Source organism: Fukomys damarensis, unplaced genomic scaffold, assembly GCF_012274545.1.
Source record: "Fukomys damarensis isolate Sample0158 unplaced genomic scaffold, DMR_v1.0_HiC HiC_scaffold_16, whole genome shotgun sequence".
Lineage (NCBI taxonomy): Eukaryota > Metazoa > Chordata > Mammalia > Rodentia > Bathyergidae > Fukomys > Fukomys damarensis.
Genome location: NW_022900928.1, coordinates 94,744,266 through 94,760,365, shown reverse-complemented (window position 1 = coordinate 94,760,365; position 16,100 = coordinate 94,744,266). Strand labels below are relative to the sequence as shown.

Genomic DNA, 16,100 nt, shown 5'->3' with positions numbered 1-16,100 from the left:
TTCTCTGGCAAGCCAGCCACCCTAAGAATGGGACTGGGGAGGGCTTCCGAGCAGGATCCACCCACAGCTGGATCTTTTTCCCCTGGCTGATGAGCTAAGGATGCATCATTATGGGGGCCAGAGAACAAAAAAAAAAAAAAAAAAAAAAAAAAAAAAAAAAGAAGGAACCTACATCAGACCCTGCATGTGGCTTACAGATCCTAAAATATTGACTGACTGGCCATTTAGAGAAACAGTTTTCTAACTTGAAGTTAGTGAGAATTAGGAATCTTTGCTATTTATACATCTATCCAAGGCCAGGCAAGAGCCCGAATGGCAAGAGTCAAGGAAACCTAAGTCTTTGGGACAGGAGTGGAAGGGGCACAGAGAAGAAGCAGAAGGAAGCCAAGGGGAGACTCAAGGTTCTCTTGGGTCTCCTCAATTCCTGGAAATGGCCTGCCCTCCTCCTCCCTCTCTACCTCATTGTCTTGAGCTTCTCAGGCGAGCCTGACCTGTCCAGGCCTTCACAGGGAGGGTCAGCACGTGTCCCAGAGTCCAGCGGAGAGCTCTCTAATCTTTTTGAAGGCCTCCCCTGCTGTGACTGGCCTGGGGGCAGGGAGAGACTCCCAGGGAGAAGAGAGCAGTGGAACAGCAGCCAGGGCCCCTGGTGGGCAGGACTTCAGGCCTGTCTCTTTAAATCTCAGGTAATTTGGGAGGAGGGAGTGTCTGTACAGTTCCTGCTCACTCCCAGCAGGAGCTCCTGCCCACAAGCCCAGTGATTCCCAGCTCTGCTAAGTGGAACACACTCACACGAGCCCTTAGCAGACTGCTGGTCGGCTGGCTGGAAGCCCTCCCAGGAGAAACAGGAGACGGGACCTGTACAGGGAGAGGGCAGGCCGGCTGTTGGGGGCACTGATGTGGTCCCAAGGCCGAGCCCAGAGGGGGTCGGGCCTCAGCCTCAGCCCACCAAGGTGTCCACCTTCCACTCCATGGGGTTGTCCTTGCCCAAGGAGAAAGGGTTAATTCTCTGCCTATGGAACAAGTTCTGCAGATTGTTTCACAGACAGGATTCCTGGGCTCAAAGCCGAGATGAGCTGAATCTGCTGCAGCAGAAGAGGTAAGGCTCACCTCTGCTCCCGCCCCTTGTCCAGGCTTGCAACACCCCCACTTGCTTCCCGTCTTTGCTTGGTACACCTGGCTGAGCTCCCAGCCTAGAGGCTCCTTGGGAGCCCCGTATCTCAGGAGTCTTGGCCTGCAGGACACCAAGTGGGAAAGGAGGGGGTGCTTGGCACAGGTGCTTATTATCTTAGAGAGTCAGTTCAACTCTGGAAACTTCTGTGTACCATCCTAATGGCCAGGCACCTTGCTGGGCCTCATAAAGATTGTGGTATCATGGCCTCTGCACCCAAATGGTGCAAGCAGATTAGGACAATGTCTCCCCTACCTCTGCTCTGTGTCTCCATAACAGTCTCTCCACAGAAACATGCATGGACGAATGAGGGAGTGATGGGATGAAATCAGCAGAGAGGGAGCTGAGAACACAGCTACAAAATTAGAATGTGAAAATAGAGTTAGTTCCTGGGTATTTATCTCAATCAGACCGTGGCAAACTCCTCACTATATTCCGGCACTGTCAGGGGAATTTGGGAAGTGTTGTGAAGATCAAAGGAGCTCAGAACCAGTCTTGCAATGTTTCTCTCCATGGTGGGGTGGGTGGCATGGGTACTTGGCCCCCAAACCAGACAAACTCCAGGACTGCTCTCATTCAAGATAGGTGATGTGAGAGTCCCTAAGGAAAGCTGACTTCTGGCTTAGGAGCCCTGAAAACATCCCTAAACTCATTTGACACCCAGCCACCATGGCAGCTTAGAGTTGAACTTGGGAGCTTAGAGTTGAACTTGGGGGCAGGAGAGGAAAGAGAAATCTATGGAATCTGGACACTCTATATGTGTTCTCCACACCAGTGTCTCTAATGGATTTTTTCATCCAGTTCGTAGTTAGCTAGAAGAACTGCTAACTTTGGGGGCTTTCCACGAGCTCCAAAGGAGGGAGATAATACATCTATTCACATGGGAAAGCCTGAAGTTTTTGTATCTTAGAGTTGTTCTCCATCTCTAAAAGCAGGGGCCACCTCAGTCTCACCAGAAGGGGTCTCTTCCTCTTTTGCTCAAGGATTATGGGCTGGGCATATGCCCCTTCATTGAGCTGTGTCTTCCTGTCTCTCATCCAGCCACCCACCTCTCTCCTCCTAGGCCTGGGAGACTGGGGGGCTGGGCACATGTCTGGCTGCTGACGTTTTAGGGCAACAGAATGGCATTGTGTTGAAGAATAGGTCCTCACTGGTTCTACTCATCCCCTTCCCACTCCAAGAACCCTGAGGCTGGGGGCACCAGACACAAGCACAGAAAGGCCTGGGGCTTGAAGGTGGAGGTGAGGTTTGTTGTGTGCCCCTGCTGTAAGGTGAGGACACAGCGGAAGACTAAGGCCCTGGAAGACAGCCTGGCTGAGAATAGGCTGTTGGACTGTCTGCCCCAATTCATTTTAAGACTGTCTGGTGGGCCTCTGCAGCTCTGAGCCAGGAAGACTTGATGTCACCAGTTAGGGGACCTCCCTTCCATTCCCTGATCTTCCCTTCCCTTTGCCTTCTACTTTTTTGGTCCTCTTCTCTCTGGACACCAAAAATCCACAGCTTTGGCTCTTCTTAGGGTGAGTTCTTCCCAGAATGAGCTGCAATTGCCTGGAAAGGGCATCTCCCAGTCTATGCAGCCAACTCTCTAGATACACATGGGACAACTACATCAGTAAGAACAATATGGAAAGGTGAAGGTGAGCTGATGAGAGACAAGAACACACAAGATACTGAGAACTCAGCACTAGCTACCATTACCAACCTAGCCTAAACAGACCAGGCAGATGGAGATGGCTCTTGTTATCGCCACATAAATGAGGCAGGTGAGAGACCTGGAGAGAGTTAAGAGGGGAGTCAGAAGGCCTGACAAGGGACACAGATGGGACCTCTCCATGGAGTCAGTGGATTCCTTGGCGCAGAAGATGGCCAGGGAGAGGGGAAGGCTTTGAGGTCTTTGCAGGATGACTGGGGACTCAAATTTCCCTGGTCTGAATCATGTAGCCCCTCCTTAAATCCACATTGTTGGGTCCAATCTGAACTCTCCACTTTCTCCCACTTCTAAATCGCCTCTCTCTGGCTTGAGCTTTCTCATTTCCTGATATTCAATGCCTGAAATGTTTATTGAGCATAATGTGCTCCATTGGGGTTGTGGAAAAGAATATAACATTTCCTGCTCTCAAGAAGCCTGCGTTCTGATAGCCAAAACAGACCGGTTTGCACTTATAGGTAGCCCTCTGCTTCTGCATGTTTAACCAACCTCAGAGATGAACTACTCAAAAAAAATTCATTATTATTATTATGGACATGTGCTACCCATTTAAGCCCATAACAGTTGCATCTGTATACACATTTTTCCTTATAATTATTTCCATGGATAATACGGGGTAACAATTATTTATGTAGCACTGACATTGTGTTGAGTATTAAAAGTCACTTGGAGATGTTCTAAAGTATACAGAAGGATGTACATACATGATATGAAAATGCCATGCCACTGTAGAGAAGTAATGTTAGCACAGGAGGGCTCTGGTGTCCTGGAACCGTCCCCTCATTTGTAGGTGTGGTGACTGTGTGTAGATTAAAGGTGAGTGTGGTAAGGGCCACAGAAAGTACAGACAAGCATGAAGAGAGTAGAGAAGGAAACTTCAGTATCTGATTTCAGCCAGGATTGGGTATGTTGGAGCTTCACAGAGGTTGTCCATTCTGACTGCCCACCCCTCTGTGCTAGCACTGTCTCTCTCCAGGAGGAAACCAGGGGTATGCTGGAGGCTTAGCTATGGATTTTCCCTTTTTCAGTGTATGTTTGCAATGCATAATAGTTATATTTGTCCATGGGAATTTAAATATATGTATACACACACACACACACACACACACACACACACACACACACACACACACATATATATATTATCATCTCTCCTTCACTGTACTCTGTAATTTATTTATATTTTGTGTTTCTTTTATGTAAGTAGCTATATGAATACCTGTGGTAGAAGGGTCTGGGAAAACTAAGCTATGGGATTCTCCTGTGTACTCTGTAGTCCTGCTTCAGTAAACACATGCACACATATGTGTCTACACTTACATGCATAAAGGAGTTAGCATAGTTAGAGGATGGCCCTGCTCCAACTCTCTAACCAGCTGCTTTCCCTGGTTCTGGCTTCCTCATCCCACTGCCAGGAGCCCAGACTTGAGGAAGGTTGCCTATAGGTCCCTAGTGGATGTCATCTCCCTCATTTGACTGATTTTACCTTCACCTGCGGTCACTGCTCCAAACTTGCCCCCAACCTCCTAAGAAAAGTCAGGAGGAGTCATAAAACTAGAAGAACCACATAATTTAGTGGTAAGAGCCTGAGGCTATGTTCTTGGCCAAAGCTTCTGCCTTTTAACCCTGTGTGATCTTCTGGCAATAGTTTGGCTATGTCACCTCAGTTTCCTTTTCTGAAAATCAGAATTACCCGGCTTGTGTTAGGAGGCTGTAGAAAGCAGAACTGAATGGTGATTGAGGTGTTGCTCTGGAAACTGAAAGTACATTTGACAAATGGGATTATTGTGGTTAAAAAATAGCAGTAAAAAGGCAACTAGAATAATGCCAGGAGCTAGAGGGGCCATCAACTTCCTCCTAACAGGACTGACTTTACCAGACCATGCCTGCATGTCCTCCATATTGTGCCCCACTCCCAATCTCACCCAGTGGGCACCCTTTTCTGAGGCGGTGCCTGCAGAGACACCAATGGCACCCATGTGTGTCCACGTGGTTCCTTTCTTTGTTCTCTTCCAACTCTGATTAGCATGGAGAACGGGGACAGAGACATAGCTAATGGGCCCCTCATTCCAACTCTGCCTCTGACTTCCTTAGATAAATCATTTCAAAGCTCCAGGCTTCTGTCTCCTTCTGTTATGTGAACAGATGAGCAGTGTAGACCTCGTTTCCAGGGGCTTTGGAGTCCTAATCTTTGGACTTGAGCTTTTCTCAAGACTGTGTCCTCTCTTACTTTCCAGTACCTAAAAGAAAAGTTGACTCTTGTTTATGGCAAATGCAGGCACACTGTGCATGAGAACAAGGAACAAATGGTGGTGGGATGCAGGCAGGGGATGGAGAGGAGGATAGAAAAAGATCCTCTCTTGGTTGCCTGGAGGCGGCCCTGAGTGAGTAATCATTGATTTCTTTACTCAACAATACACACACTAGCTTTTGTGTCAGAAACCCTACAGTTCAGTTTCCACCAGACCCACAATGAACTATGCTGTTCAAGTTATAATTACCCAGAAGAACAAAACATTCTAGACCTGAAAATATCACATTCATCTTGTTATAATCTCAAATTTGCTCTACAGTGTCTTTTTTGCTACCTAATCAGTAGGAGCTTAAATGGCTTCAATACTTTGTTTCTTCCTTAGTTTAGTTGTGTGTGGTAATGTTAAAAACTTTTCCTATGTATAGAGAATTTCTAATTCTTCTTCGTGTCAAGAATATGTATTTAATATATTTTTAATAATTGCATCTCTAATTTAGAATGTCTGCACCTTGGCATGATTGACATCTTGGGCAGGATAATTCTCTGTGATAGGAAGCTGTTCTGGGAAAGATATTTTGCTGTTTTTTCCTCTACCCTCTAGGAGCCAGTGGCTTATCCCATCCCACAGTTGTGATCTGATTTCCTGTGATGAGCTGCTACCAGAGAATCTGCAAGACTCTGGTGCTCTTTGTTCCTCTATTACAAAGCCCAGTGATTGGGGGTCTGTCTTCTTACTGCCAATAACTTCAGTTAGAGATTTCTCTTCTGTCCCCTTGTGGCTCTCTGATGTTATTGCAAGTAATGGTTTCCTAATATAATCCATCAGACTCCATCCCATAGTGGCACCCTCCTCCACTGGATTTTTGACTTTGCAACTACAAACCTTTCAGCGTTGGTTTATAAGCTGTTTCTTCAACTAGAATATGGTCTACTCGATTTCCAGGTAGAATACAATATACCTGTTTCAATTTGAACTACAGATAAGTAATTTGTTGTTATAAGCAAGCATGTTCCAACACACACACACACACACACACACACACACACACACACACACACCTATATAGTTAAAGCAGTGTATACTAGATTCAAATTTAATTGAGTATCTTGTATCTTTACGTGGCAAATCAAGCAACACTAGGTCTTCCCGAGGCCTAGTAGGATAGTGGTAGAGGTGAGCAAAGGAGCTCAGAGGCTTGTGGAGGATATTTGCAAGCATCACAGATGTGCAGAAACCTAAAGGGAAATCTATGGACCCATAGTGCAGGGAGAGAGACAGATACTGATTACAACACACAGTGCAAGATACTGGAATAAAAGTAAGGTCAAAGGACAGTGGAAAACATCCTGGGGATGTGTGTGTGTGCATGTATGAGGGTGGGGAAGGGAAGCGTATCTGTAGAGGAGGCTTTGGTCAAATGGTTAGAGTGAAGACGGTGCAGAAAACTTGTTTTGCTGCTGGGCTTGCATACCGAGCATACTGTTTTTCACTTAGATTATACGTTTCCTTAAGGCTGGCTTAGGGGTGGCTGCTGGAGATAATAAGGAGGGGCAGTAAAGCCAAACCACCTGTTGGCACCACTACTGATTCATCCATTCTACAGCTAGGCCTAGTGAGTAGTCACTGCACGCTAGGCATTTTCCCTGCAAGGGGAGGGCAGAGCAGACAATGAACAATGCTGGCCAGGGGAGTTGATGGAGGGAGAAGGAGCCTTGTGGGTGCAGGCACAGGGAGAACTGTGTGCTCCATGGTGCTGAGACGTGGGGAGAACAAAATGCTGAGAGTGAGGAGTGAGTGGGAGCAGCAGAGGGTGGGAGAAGAGTTGCACAAAGACCTTGAAGGACTCTATGTTCCTGCCCCTTGAGCGCTGAAGGAGCCATTGGACTTTTGCGAGCTCTGATGGCATTTCCCAGTTTGAAAAGTTTCTGCGGTAGTACCAAGCATGGATTAGGTGGAGACAGGGTGCAGGGAGAGTGGTAGGAGGATTTTTCGCTAATGTCGGGCTGGAGAGTGAACACATGCATTCATGGGTATTGTAGGGACAAAAAGGAGGGGAATGAATGGAGACAAAAGTTTAGCTACTGAGTACACAGGGCCTGGAGGTAACCTCTGGGGCCTGCTGGGCCAAGTGGGTCTGTGGTCAGAGAGCAGTATGAGCCACATTTCCTCTCTACCCACAGCCTTACACTAGATTTCTTGCCACTGTCAGCACTTCAGTTCCTGTAATGTCATTTTTGTGTCACCTAATTGGCCGTCAATGGATAAATAGGGTTTTTATATTTGCTCTCACAGAAAGACCAGATAGCTCCAGGCCAACAGGGAAAATGGAACAAAAAAGATGCATGTGCCTTAGTTGGGCCAAGTTCTGACTTTATAAGAGATGGCTAGTGCATTGCCGGAATAAGACTAGAGAGTTGATCTGGGGAGTTAGAGATGATTTTTGCCTGAAACAAGTGAAAGTGGTTAATAGGAAAAGGTGAGGGACCAGGAAAAAGAAACAGAACCTACAAATCTAAGTTTTGTAAGCTAGCGAAAAGAAAGAATGGTAACATTCAGATCCAGGTGAAATTCAATGAGTTAATCTGGCAAATGGGATTCTCTAGTTTCTCTCATTTTTCTCTGTCATTATTGCAGTGTGTATCTTCACAGGTGCTAATAGTGGGGCTAAAGGGACACTTAAGCCCTGTAGATGGCAGGTCTGAGAGTGATGGAGAACACTACTTCCTGAGCTGTAATGTTTGCTGATGAAAATGGAAATTCCTGAGCTTGCCTCAGATTTATCACTGCAAATGCTTCCATGCAGGGACCATATTTCAGCTACCAACTTGAGTGATGCCTCTCTGACTTTAATATGCAAAAGAATCAGCTGAGGTTTTTCTTGAACTGCAGTTTAATTTTCCAGGTCAAGTGGTGGGCCTGAGAATTGACTTTTCTTATAAATGCTCACCAAATGCTGATGGAAGACTGTAGGAACTATGATGTGAGAAGAGACAAGGACAGGAGGGACAGGAAGGGTGGGGGAGGAGAGAGAGAGACCAAAAAATACAGCTGCTGCAGCGAGGAGGCTTTTTACAGTTGCACTTGGGTTGAACCCTAAACGTGCTGTAGTCCTGAGGAGGAGTAAAGTGCTAGAATCAAAGTACTCAGGCCAGAAGGTTGAGTAGACAGAGCAATAGGGGGAAACCTGCTGGCCCTTGCATGTTGACTTCCTCCACAAGTATGCTGGAGGAACTCTCACACTCTTTGTCCATGCAAAATAAGGCTTATCCTAGAAGACAATCTCAGGACACTTGCCGACGGTAAACAGGTCAGGAGGTGAATGCATACTTAAATAAAGTCATTCTTCCTCATCTGATTTGCCCATGTAGCATATTCAGTCCCAGTACTCAGGCAGAACAGCAATCCACTTAGAACTCAAAAAAGTGGACAAAAAGTTCATTTGAGCTAACTGACTAGTCAGGAAGAGCTGAGATCAGGTGACTTTAGTACTATTCTGTGCTCCCTGCCTTGGTCAGGGACCTTGGAGCACCTGTCTCAAAGTCCAAGGTCATGACTTTGTTCCACAGCTGGGCATGCTCACTGTCACACCTCTCTCCCCACATTCCCTGGTAGGATCTGGGAGTCTCCTCTCCTTCTAGCTGCCAAAGAAAATGATGTCCACGCTTTAAGCAAGCTGCTCAAGTATGGAGCCTGTGATGTGCACCAAAGAGGTAAGGAACAGAGCCTCAGCCCCATCTCCTGGGTCAGTCTCACACAGGGTCCTCCCATGAGTCCATGTGGCCCCCTTTCCTTGCCTCAGAGTAAGCATATGATTTTTCTCTGTAATACCAGGAGCCGTGGGGGAGACAGTGCTGCATGTAGCGGCTCTTTATGACAATTTGGAGGTGGCCATGGTGCTGATGGAGGCAGCTCCAGAGCTGGTCTTTGAACCTATGACATCTGAACTGTATGAAGGTGAGGGTCCAGAATCCTAGAACAAAGAAAAGAATAGTTTACTATGTATTCTCAGCAGTATGAACAGTGGATAATTTGGAAAAACCAGAGCGTACACTTGAGCATTCTCCAGCAGTCTGCCTAGCTCCTTGACAATCCTGACTGCACATCACGAGAGCACCTGGTGTCTGAACTACAGAAGGAGTGGAAGGGTGGGTGCAGGGAGCTGGACCCCCAGGAACCCTGAATACTCATAGGCTCCTGTCTTCCACTGAAAGACACCCAAGGGAAGAAGAGTCTGGATACAAATGGGAAGGATCCCTTCAAAGTCCTGGGGACAAACCTAGGACTGACAGCAATCTCTGTCCAGGTCAGACTGCCCTGCACGTCGCTGTCATGAACCAGAATGTGAACCTGGTGCATGCCCTGCTCACTCGCGGGGCCAGTGTCTCTGCCAGGGCTACAGGCCTTGCCTTCCAACACAGTTCCCACAACCTGATCTACTATGGTGAGCTTCAGAACCAGGCTGAAGGAAAGGAAAGAGGAGAGCAGATGGCACAAAGAGAGGGTGGGCTACGTTGTGCTGTCCGACAAATGGAGCAGCCCTTTGCAGAACTGAAGGGCAGAGACCATGCCCCCCCACACACACACATGCTCTGCACTGACCTTTCCTCTGGTTCTGCTGAACAAGGGTCCCCAACCCCCAGCCTGGGTGTGGGAGGAGCAGGCAGTCACCTGGGGACACTGCCTTTCTCATCCTGTGACTCCACTGGCTGCATCCTCTGATACTGCTGTATTCCCAGGGGAGCATCCTCTGTCCTTTGCAGCCTGTGTAGGCAATGAGGAGATCGTGCGGCTGCTCATAGAGCATGGAGCCGACATCCGGGCCCAGGACTCACTGGGTAGGAACTGGATGGAGATGGATACGGGGAAACTGAACAGGCTATGGGGGGAGGAGGGAACAGGCCATCCCAGGTGGGAATGGGGCCATCAGGGACAGTAGGCCTGTGACCACAGGAGAGCCTGTCCTCCCCAGGAAACACGGTGCTGCACATCCTCATCCTGCAGCCCAACAAAACCTTCGCCTGCCAGATGTACAACCTGCTGCTGTCCTATGACAGAGGGGACCACCTGCAATGCCTGGAGTTCGTGCCCAACCACCAGGGCCTCACCCCCTTCAAGCTGGCTGGAGTGGAGGGCAACACTGTGGTGAGGGGCTCCCCCAGCCCTGACGAGTCTCCGTAAGGATGCTCGGCCCACCCCGCTGGCCCTAGAAGGAAATAGGCGTGATCACACACCCCACTCTCAGACCAGCCTGGGACGTCCCTCTCACTCTCTCACCTCATCCTAGTCCCCTTTCTGTCCATTTTCTCTGAGCTAAGTGTTGGAGGCTTATACTGTCTACATCACTGCTGGGAATGTCTGTAATACCCAGGACCACCTGCCCTCCGCACAGTAGCAGCCCTTCAACCCCTCTCATCTCCCTGCCCAAGCTCTGCAGGGAGTCATGGCAGAGCAAGATGAACCTAGTTGTCAGTGTAAATATGAGTTCTTCTGCCCTCCAAACGCTGTGGTCATTAACAGATGGCCACCAGCCTCTCTAAGGCTGTTGTTCCCTGAACACATGACCCTTCCACCCTCTGACACAGGCTCTCTGTCTGTGACACCTGACCATCTCCACCTCCCTCAGATGTTCCAGCACATGATGCAGAAACGGAAGCACGTCCAATGGACATATGGGCCTCTGACCTCCACTCTCTATGACCTCACGGAGATCGACTCTTCCGGGGATGAGCAATCCCTGCTGGAACTCATTGTCACAACCAAGAAGCGGGAGGTAAGGGGTTGTCACAGCAGAAATGCTGGCCAGAATGCCAGCGTGCAGGGGCTGCCTGACCTATGCTTTGTGCTGCAGGCTCGTCAGATCCTGGACCAGACGCCAGTGAAGGAGCTGGTGAGCTTCAAGTGGAAGAGGTATGGGCGGCCCTACTTCTGCGTGCTGGGTGCCGTCTACTTGCTCTACATCATCTGCTTCACTGTGTGCTGCGTCTACCGCCCCCTCAAGCCCAGGACTACGAACAGTACCAGCCCTCGGGACAACACACTCCTCCAGCAGAAGCTCCTTCAGGTAATGCCCTACTAGTAGCAGATGGGCAGGTCAGGACACTGCTTCTTGCCTTTTCTCAGTCTGGCCCCACTCTCTTGTCCTTACACAGAGTCTTCCCCATCACTCAGGTCTCTGATGCATGGGTATAATAAATGCACACAGAAATGCACTCACTTCATCTAGGAGTGGGCTTTGAGACAGATGGGACCTCGTTAGTGGGACCCCATAGGTTAGAAAGAATCTGACAACACTACTGTCCCTAAGCACTGGGGCAGGCAGGGTGGGTGCATGAAGCCCTGGGTGCTTTGACCACCTAATTCCCTGTAGGAGGCCTATGTGACCCCCCAGGATGACCTGCGGCTGGTGGGGGAACTGGTGAGCGTCATTGGGGCTATGATCATCCTGCTGGTAGAGGTAAGGTGCAGATGGGATTGAAGGGAGGCTGATAGCTCCAGGCATCCCATCCGCATTCTGGTCCACGGGTGCCTTTTTGTCTCCCTGACTCCTCTCCAGATTCCAGACATCTTCAGGTTGGGAGTCATTCGCTTCTTTGGACACACCATCCTTGGGGGGCCATTCCATGTCATTATGTGAGTCACATTCCTCTCAGTCATGGCGGCCCATGAAATCCAAGGTCCCAAGCAAGAACCTTAATTCCATAGGTCCTTTTCCAGTGATGCGCGTGACCCTGGTATTGAGTGTGTGACGGCTGACTCTGAATGTATGGGAACTGTCCCAGTTACACTCTTGCTGTCCTGTCCTCAGGATAATCCCAGTCTTCCTATCATCACACCTTGTCCTGCTCCCCCCAGCGTCACCTATGCCTTCATGGTGCTGGTGACCATGGTGATGCGGCTCACCAATGCAGATGGAGAGGTAGTGCCTATGTCCTTTGCCCTGGTGCTGGGCTGGTGCAACGTCATGTATTTTGCCCGAGGATTCCAGATGCTGGGCCCCTTTACCATCATGATCCAGAAGGTCAGTGCCTCTCCCCACACTTCCTAGAGAAAGATCCCAGACCAAGTGCTGGCAAACCCTTCTTGAAAGAGCCTCATAATGGATATTTCAGACTTTATGAGCCACACATAGTCTTTGTTGTGTATTATTTTTCTTTTCTTTCTCTAAAACAATCTTTTTAAAATGTTAGACCTATTCTTAGTTCATGGGCTATGCCAAAACAGACCAGTAGATTTGGCCTGCAGGCCACACTTTGCTAACCCTTGACCTAGGAGGTGGAGCTGTTCAACTTATTAGGGTTACATCTGCTACCTTTGGATGGGGCAATTTCCCAGGATGTTCTCTCTGACTCCACTTCCCTCTAGATGATCTTTGGTGACCTTATGAGATTCTGCTGGCTGATGGCTGTCGTCATCCTGGGTTTTGCTTCAGGTAAATCACCTGTTCATCATGGGGGCCATGGAGGGAGAGGTGGTAGGAGGAGAATGCCTCTGGCCAAACTTGGAGAAGGGAGGGAAGGAGGAAGGGAGGCAGAGATCAGAGGAGGTTGTGCAAGGTCTGCCTAAGGGACGTTACATTCCTCAGGGGTGAGGGAAAACAAGGGCATTAGGGGGAGGTGGCTCTTGGTTTCAGAGGATGACTTTAAGGGAACATAAGAACTCAAAATGTGAAGTGTTGTGGGGCTCGGTTGCTGATACTGGAGAAGAGGGGAGTGGGCTAGAAATAGGGAGCAAAGTGCTGGCTGTGGTAGTCATGATGCAGTTGTCATGGTAACTCTCACCCTCTTGGGTGGAGCAGCCTTCTATATCATCTTCCAGACAGAGGACCCTGATGAGCTGGGCCATTTCTATGATTACCGCATGGCACTGTTCAGCACCTTTGAGCTGTTCCTCACCATCATCGACGGCCCAGCCAACTACGACGTGGATCTGCCCTTCATGTACAGCATCACCTACGCTGCCTTTGCCATCATCGCCGCCCTGCTCATGCTCAACCTCCTCATCGCCATGATGGGCGACACCCACTGGCGAGTGGCACATGAGGGCGATGAGGTCTGGAGAGCCCAGGTGAGAGCCTGGAAGCTGGGTTAGTGCGGTTTTCCCCTTTCTCTCCCATAACTGGCCATGCTCGGATAGAAGCAGGACATTTTGACCCTACATGTATCTGATATTTACCCCATGATATTGAAAATTATGCCAGTGTGCAGAAGAATTGGGGTAGCAATACCACCAAGCATTACTGGAATCTCTGAAAGGAACCCTCATAGGGATGAAAAAATCTCAGTCTGACTACTCAGGAGGCTGAAGCAAGAGGATCACAAGTTTGAGAACAGCCTAGGCAACATAGTAAGAAACTCTCAAAAAATAAAAAAAAATTGAAGTTGTAGCTCAGTGTAAAGGCCCTGTGTTTAATCACCAGAACCACAAAAATGAAGTAAATAAATAATAAGATAAAACCTTAGTACTTTATAGAATAATCAATAAAAATAAAGTTAATGTTGGCTGAAACCGTGTCAGTAAATTTTGCTAAGTCATCAGATCGTCATCAGATCATCTTAGTAATATTTAAGTCCCCAAAATTTGACCCAGAAAAATTAGAAGTGTTGCCATAAAAACTTCTGATACTAGCAGAAACTAACTTCAGTCAGATCATCATGATGGGCATGATAGACAATTAGATGAATCAAACCTACATTTTAAAATATACCTAGAAAAGAATTTATCTCAACAAATGTAACGTCAGTAAAATAAAAAATGGAAATTCCAAACATCGGAAGGCATTTAACGATGCTGTATAGAAGAACAAAGAATAAAACCTCACCTGAAAGGAATTTTCACAGTGTAGTATTTTCTCCATGAAACTATATTAGCATTAGTTTTCTGCATAGGATGTTTACACTTACAGATAGTTTTTATGTAGGTTAAAAATATTCTGAGATCATTTGAGTCCCTTCCTAGTTACTCTACTTTCTTCCTGTCACCTTGGAGCAAGGCCTCCCCTACTTCCCAGGAGGGTCTCCTGCATCCCACCTGAACCCCAGCCCTATCCTGCCTAGCTTTGTCACTGGTAGAAAACTGTGGGGCTGGAGTCTCATTAACTCTCTCCCATGGAAAAAACTTCACCCCACTGTTCCACATCAGTGTTGCTCTTTACCATCAGGAAGCCAAGAGCTCCTGAATTTCCTTGCTGTTCCTAAACTGCCCTCTGACCCACCCTCTTCTTAGTTTGCACCCATTCTCCTGTCTAATGTCCCCTTCTGTGCCCACACGCAGGTAGTTGCTGCCACTGTGATGCTGGAGCGGAAGCTACCTCGCTGCCTGTGGCCTCGTTCCGGGATCTGTGGGCGTGAATATGGGCTGGGGGACCGCTGGTTCCTGCGGTAAGCAATGGTACTGGTATAGGCAGTTCTTGAACACCCACCTTGGCATAGTGGCCCTTTGCTTGGACAACTCCCTGCTCCCAGGGATCCTGTGAAAGTCTATGTATGTACTCCCTAGGCCCCAAGTTCATTGACTGGGCTGCAGGTACTGAGGAAGCAACCCGTTTATGAGCTTGAGCCCCTCGAAGTGTGCTCAGAGCTGGTGGACCAGCCTTTTTCCTGAGCCTGCTATTCCCCAAGCCCACACCACATGCAGAGAAAGAGAAAAGCTTATAAAGATGTGTTGGGAGTGGATAGGACACAAGAATTGGTCTTGATTCTGCTCCGCAATTCCTTCCTTCTCAAGTCTTCTTCTACTCTACAGGGTGGAAGACAGGCAGGACCTCAACCGCCATCGAATCCGGCGCTATGCACAGGCCTTCCAACCACAGGACACCCCCTGCTCTGAGGACCGGGACAAACACCCAGAGGAAAAATTAGACATGGGCCACCTGCTAGGGCCCTACCTGTCCTTTCCTTCACCCTCAGTGTCTCGTAGCACCTCCCGTAGCAGCACCAACTGGGAAAGGCTTCGGCAAGGAACCCTCCGGAGGGACCTGCGGGGCATGATCAACAGGGGCTTGGAAGACGGGGAAGGTTGGGAATACCAGATCTGAATGCTCACTAGTTCTTGAAGCATCAAGTCCAAACAAAAACAGAACAAAAAGTCAACAAAAACCTAGGTCTCATTTCCCAGGCCCAGGAAGGAAAGGGGGAGTGGCATGAACGTCAAGGAATGCACGCTGGAAATACTTGCTCCAGGTCTTCAGAACTCCCTCAGATGGGGTAAAAGGAAACAGAGTCTGCGGTCCTTCCTGCCTCAAGCATTCCTCACTCTTGTATGGAAGTCCCACTGCACATCAGAGCACTTTAAAGACAGGCTTGCCTTCTCAAGCACCTGTCTCAACCCCCTGTGTCATAAGTGGGAAGGATTCTTTCCCAGGGTGCTCCAGCCAGGCTTGTGGAAAGGAGTGTGAGGGAGGGAGACGGGTACCACCCCAGGGATGGGGAAGCTGGCCTGAGTCTTGTACCTTCCACCTTTCAGTAAAGCCATTTCCTTGTCTTTGCCCTGCCCCTTTTGCATTTCTGTGTGTTCTGCCCACCCTGCCTGCATCTTTGCCCCTCCTCCAGTGCCTCCCTATCCCCTCCTTGCAGACTGAAGCCTGGACACACCTGAACTTGCAAATTCCCTTCTTTCCCTTTAATGTGGGGTAGGCTGGTGGAGGGGTGGAGGACTGGGGAATACAGTTTCCATTTCCAGAGGGCCAGGGTGAGTGTGGCAGGCATGGAGGTAGACACGGAGCCTTGCTCACATCTCACACATCTCTCCTTGGACCCACATCCAGTGAGGTCCTGGGCTTTTGTCAGTGCACAGCTTCTCGCCCAGGCAGGCCACATTCACACCTCCACTGAGTCAGGCTGCCTTAGATGCTGCTGGAGGAGCTGGATGTTGTACAGCAGCTTCTTCTGGTGCCCAGCCAGGGTGATGCCGAGGGAAGGCAGGTCTCTGGTGGGTGGGTGGGGGGGAGCGGATCAGGTCCAAGACCCCAAAC

At 48.9% G+C, this 16,100-nt stretch overlaps 1 protein-coding gene across 7 annotated transcripts; it reads left to right on the top strand.

Annotated features, from left to right (window-relative positions):
- Nucleotides 1-766: 766 nt before the first annotated feature.
- On the top strand, nt 767-15,193 carry LOC104850637 (transient receptor potential cation channel subfamily V member 6). Of its 7 annotated transcripts, none has more exons than XM_010607699.2 (15): nt 767-1,096; nt 8,744-8,841; nt 8,963-9,085; nt 9,435-9,572; nt 9,868-9,966; nt 10,101-10,273; nt 10,755-10,901; nt 10,980-11,192; nt 11,499-11,585; nt 11,685-11,761; nt 11,984-12,149; nt 12,494-12,560; nt 12,927-13,195; nt 14,402-14,508; nt 14,873-15,193. In XM_010607699.2, the coding sequence occupies exons 1-15, from the start codon at nt 969-971 to the stop codon at nt 15,162-15,164; spliced, it is 2,184 nt and encodes a 727-aa protein (XP_010606001.1). In that variant the 5' UTR covers nt 767-968; the 3' UTR covers nt 15,165-15,193. The 7 variants fall into 7 exon arrangements, with proteins under 7 accessions (XP_010606001.1, XP_010605996.1, XP_010606000.1 ...); XM_010607694.2 differs by having other exon boundaries at nt 916-1,096; nt 11,685-11,701; XM_010607698.2 differs by lacking the exon at nt 9,435-9,572 and having other exon boundaries at nt 916-1,096; nt 9,892-9,966.
- Nucleotides 15,194-16,100: the final 907 nt, after the last annotated feature.

Coding starts and splice junctions, on each gene's coding strand:
- LOC104850637 (XM_010607699.2), top strand. CDS start 969: ATGGGGTTGTCCTTGCCCAAGGAGAAAGGGTTAATTCTCTGCCTATGG. Junction 1,097..8,743: donor AATCTGCTGCAGCAGAAGAG/GTAAGGCTCACC, acceptor ATTCCCTGGTAG/GATCTGGGAGTCTCCTCTCC. Junction 11,586..11,684: donor TGATCATCCTGCTGGTAGAG/GTAAGGTGCAGA, acceptor ACTCCTCTCCAG/ATTCCAGACATCTTCAGGTT.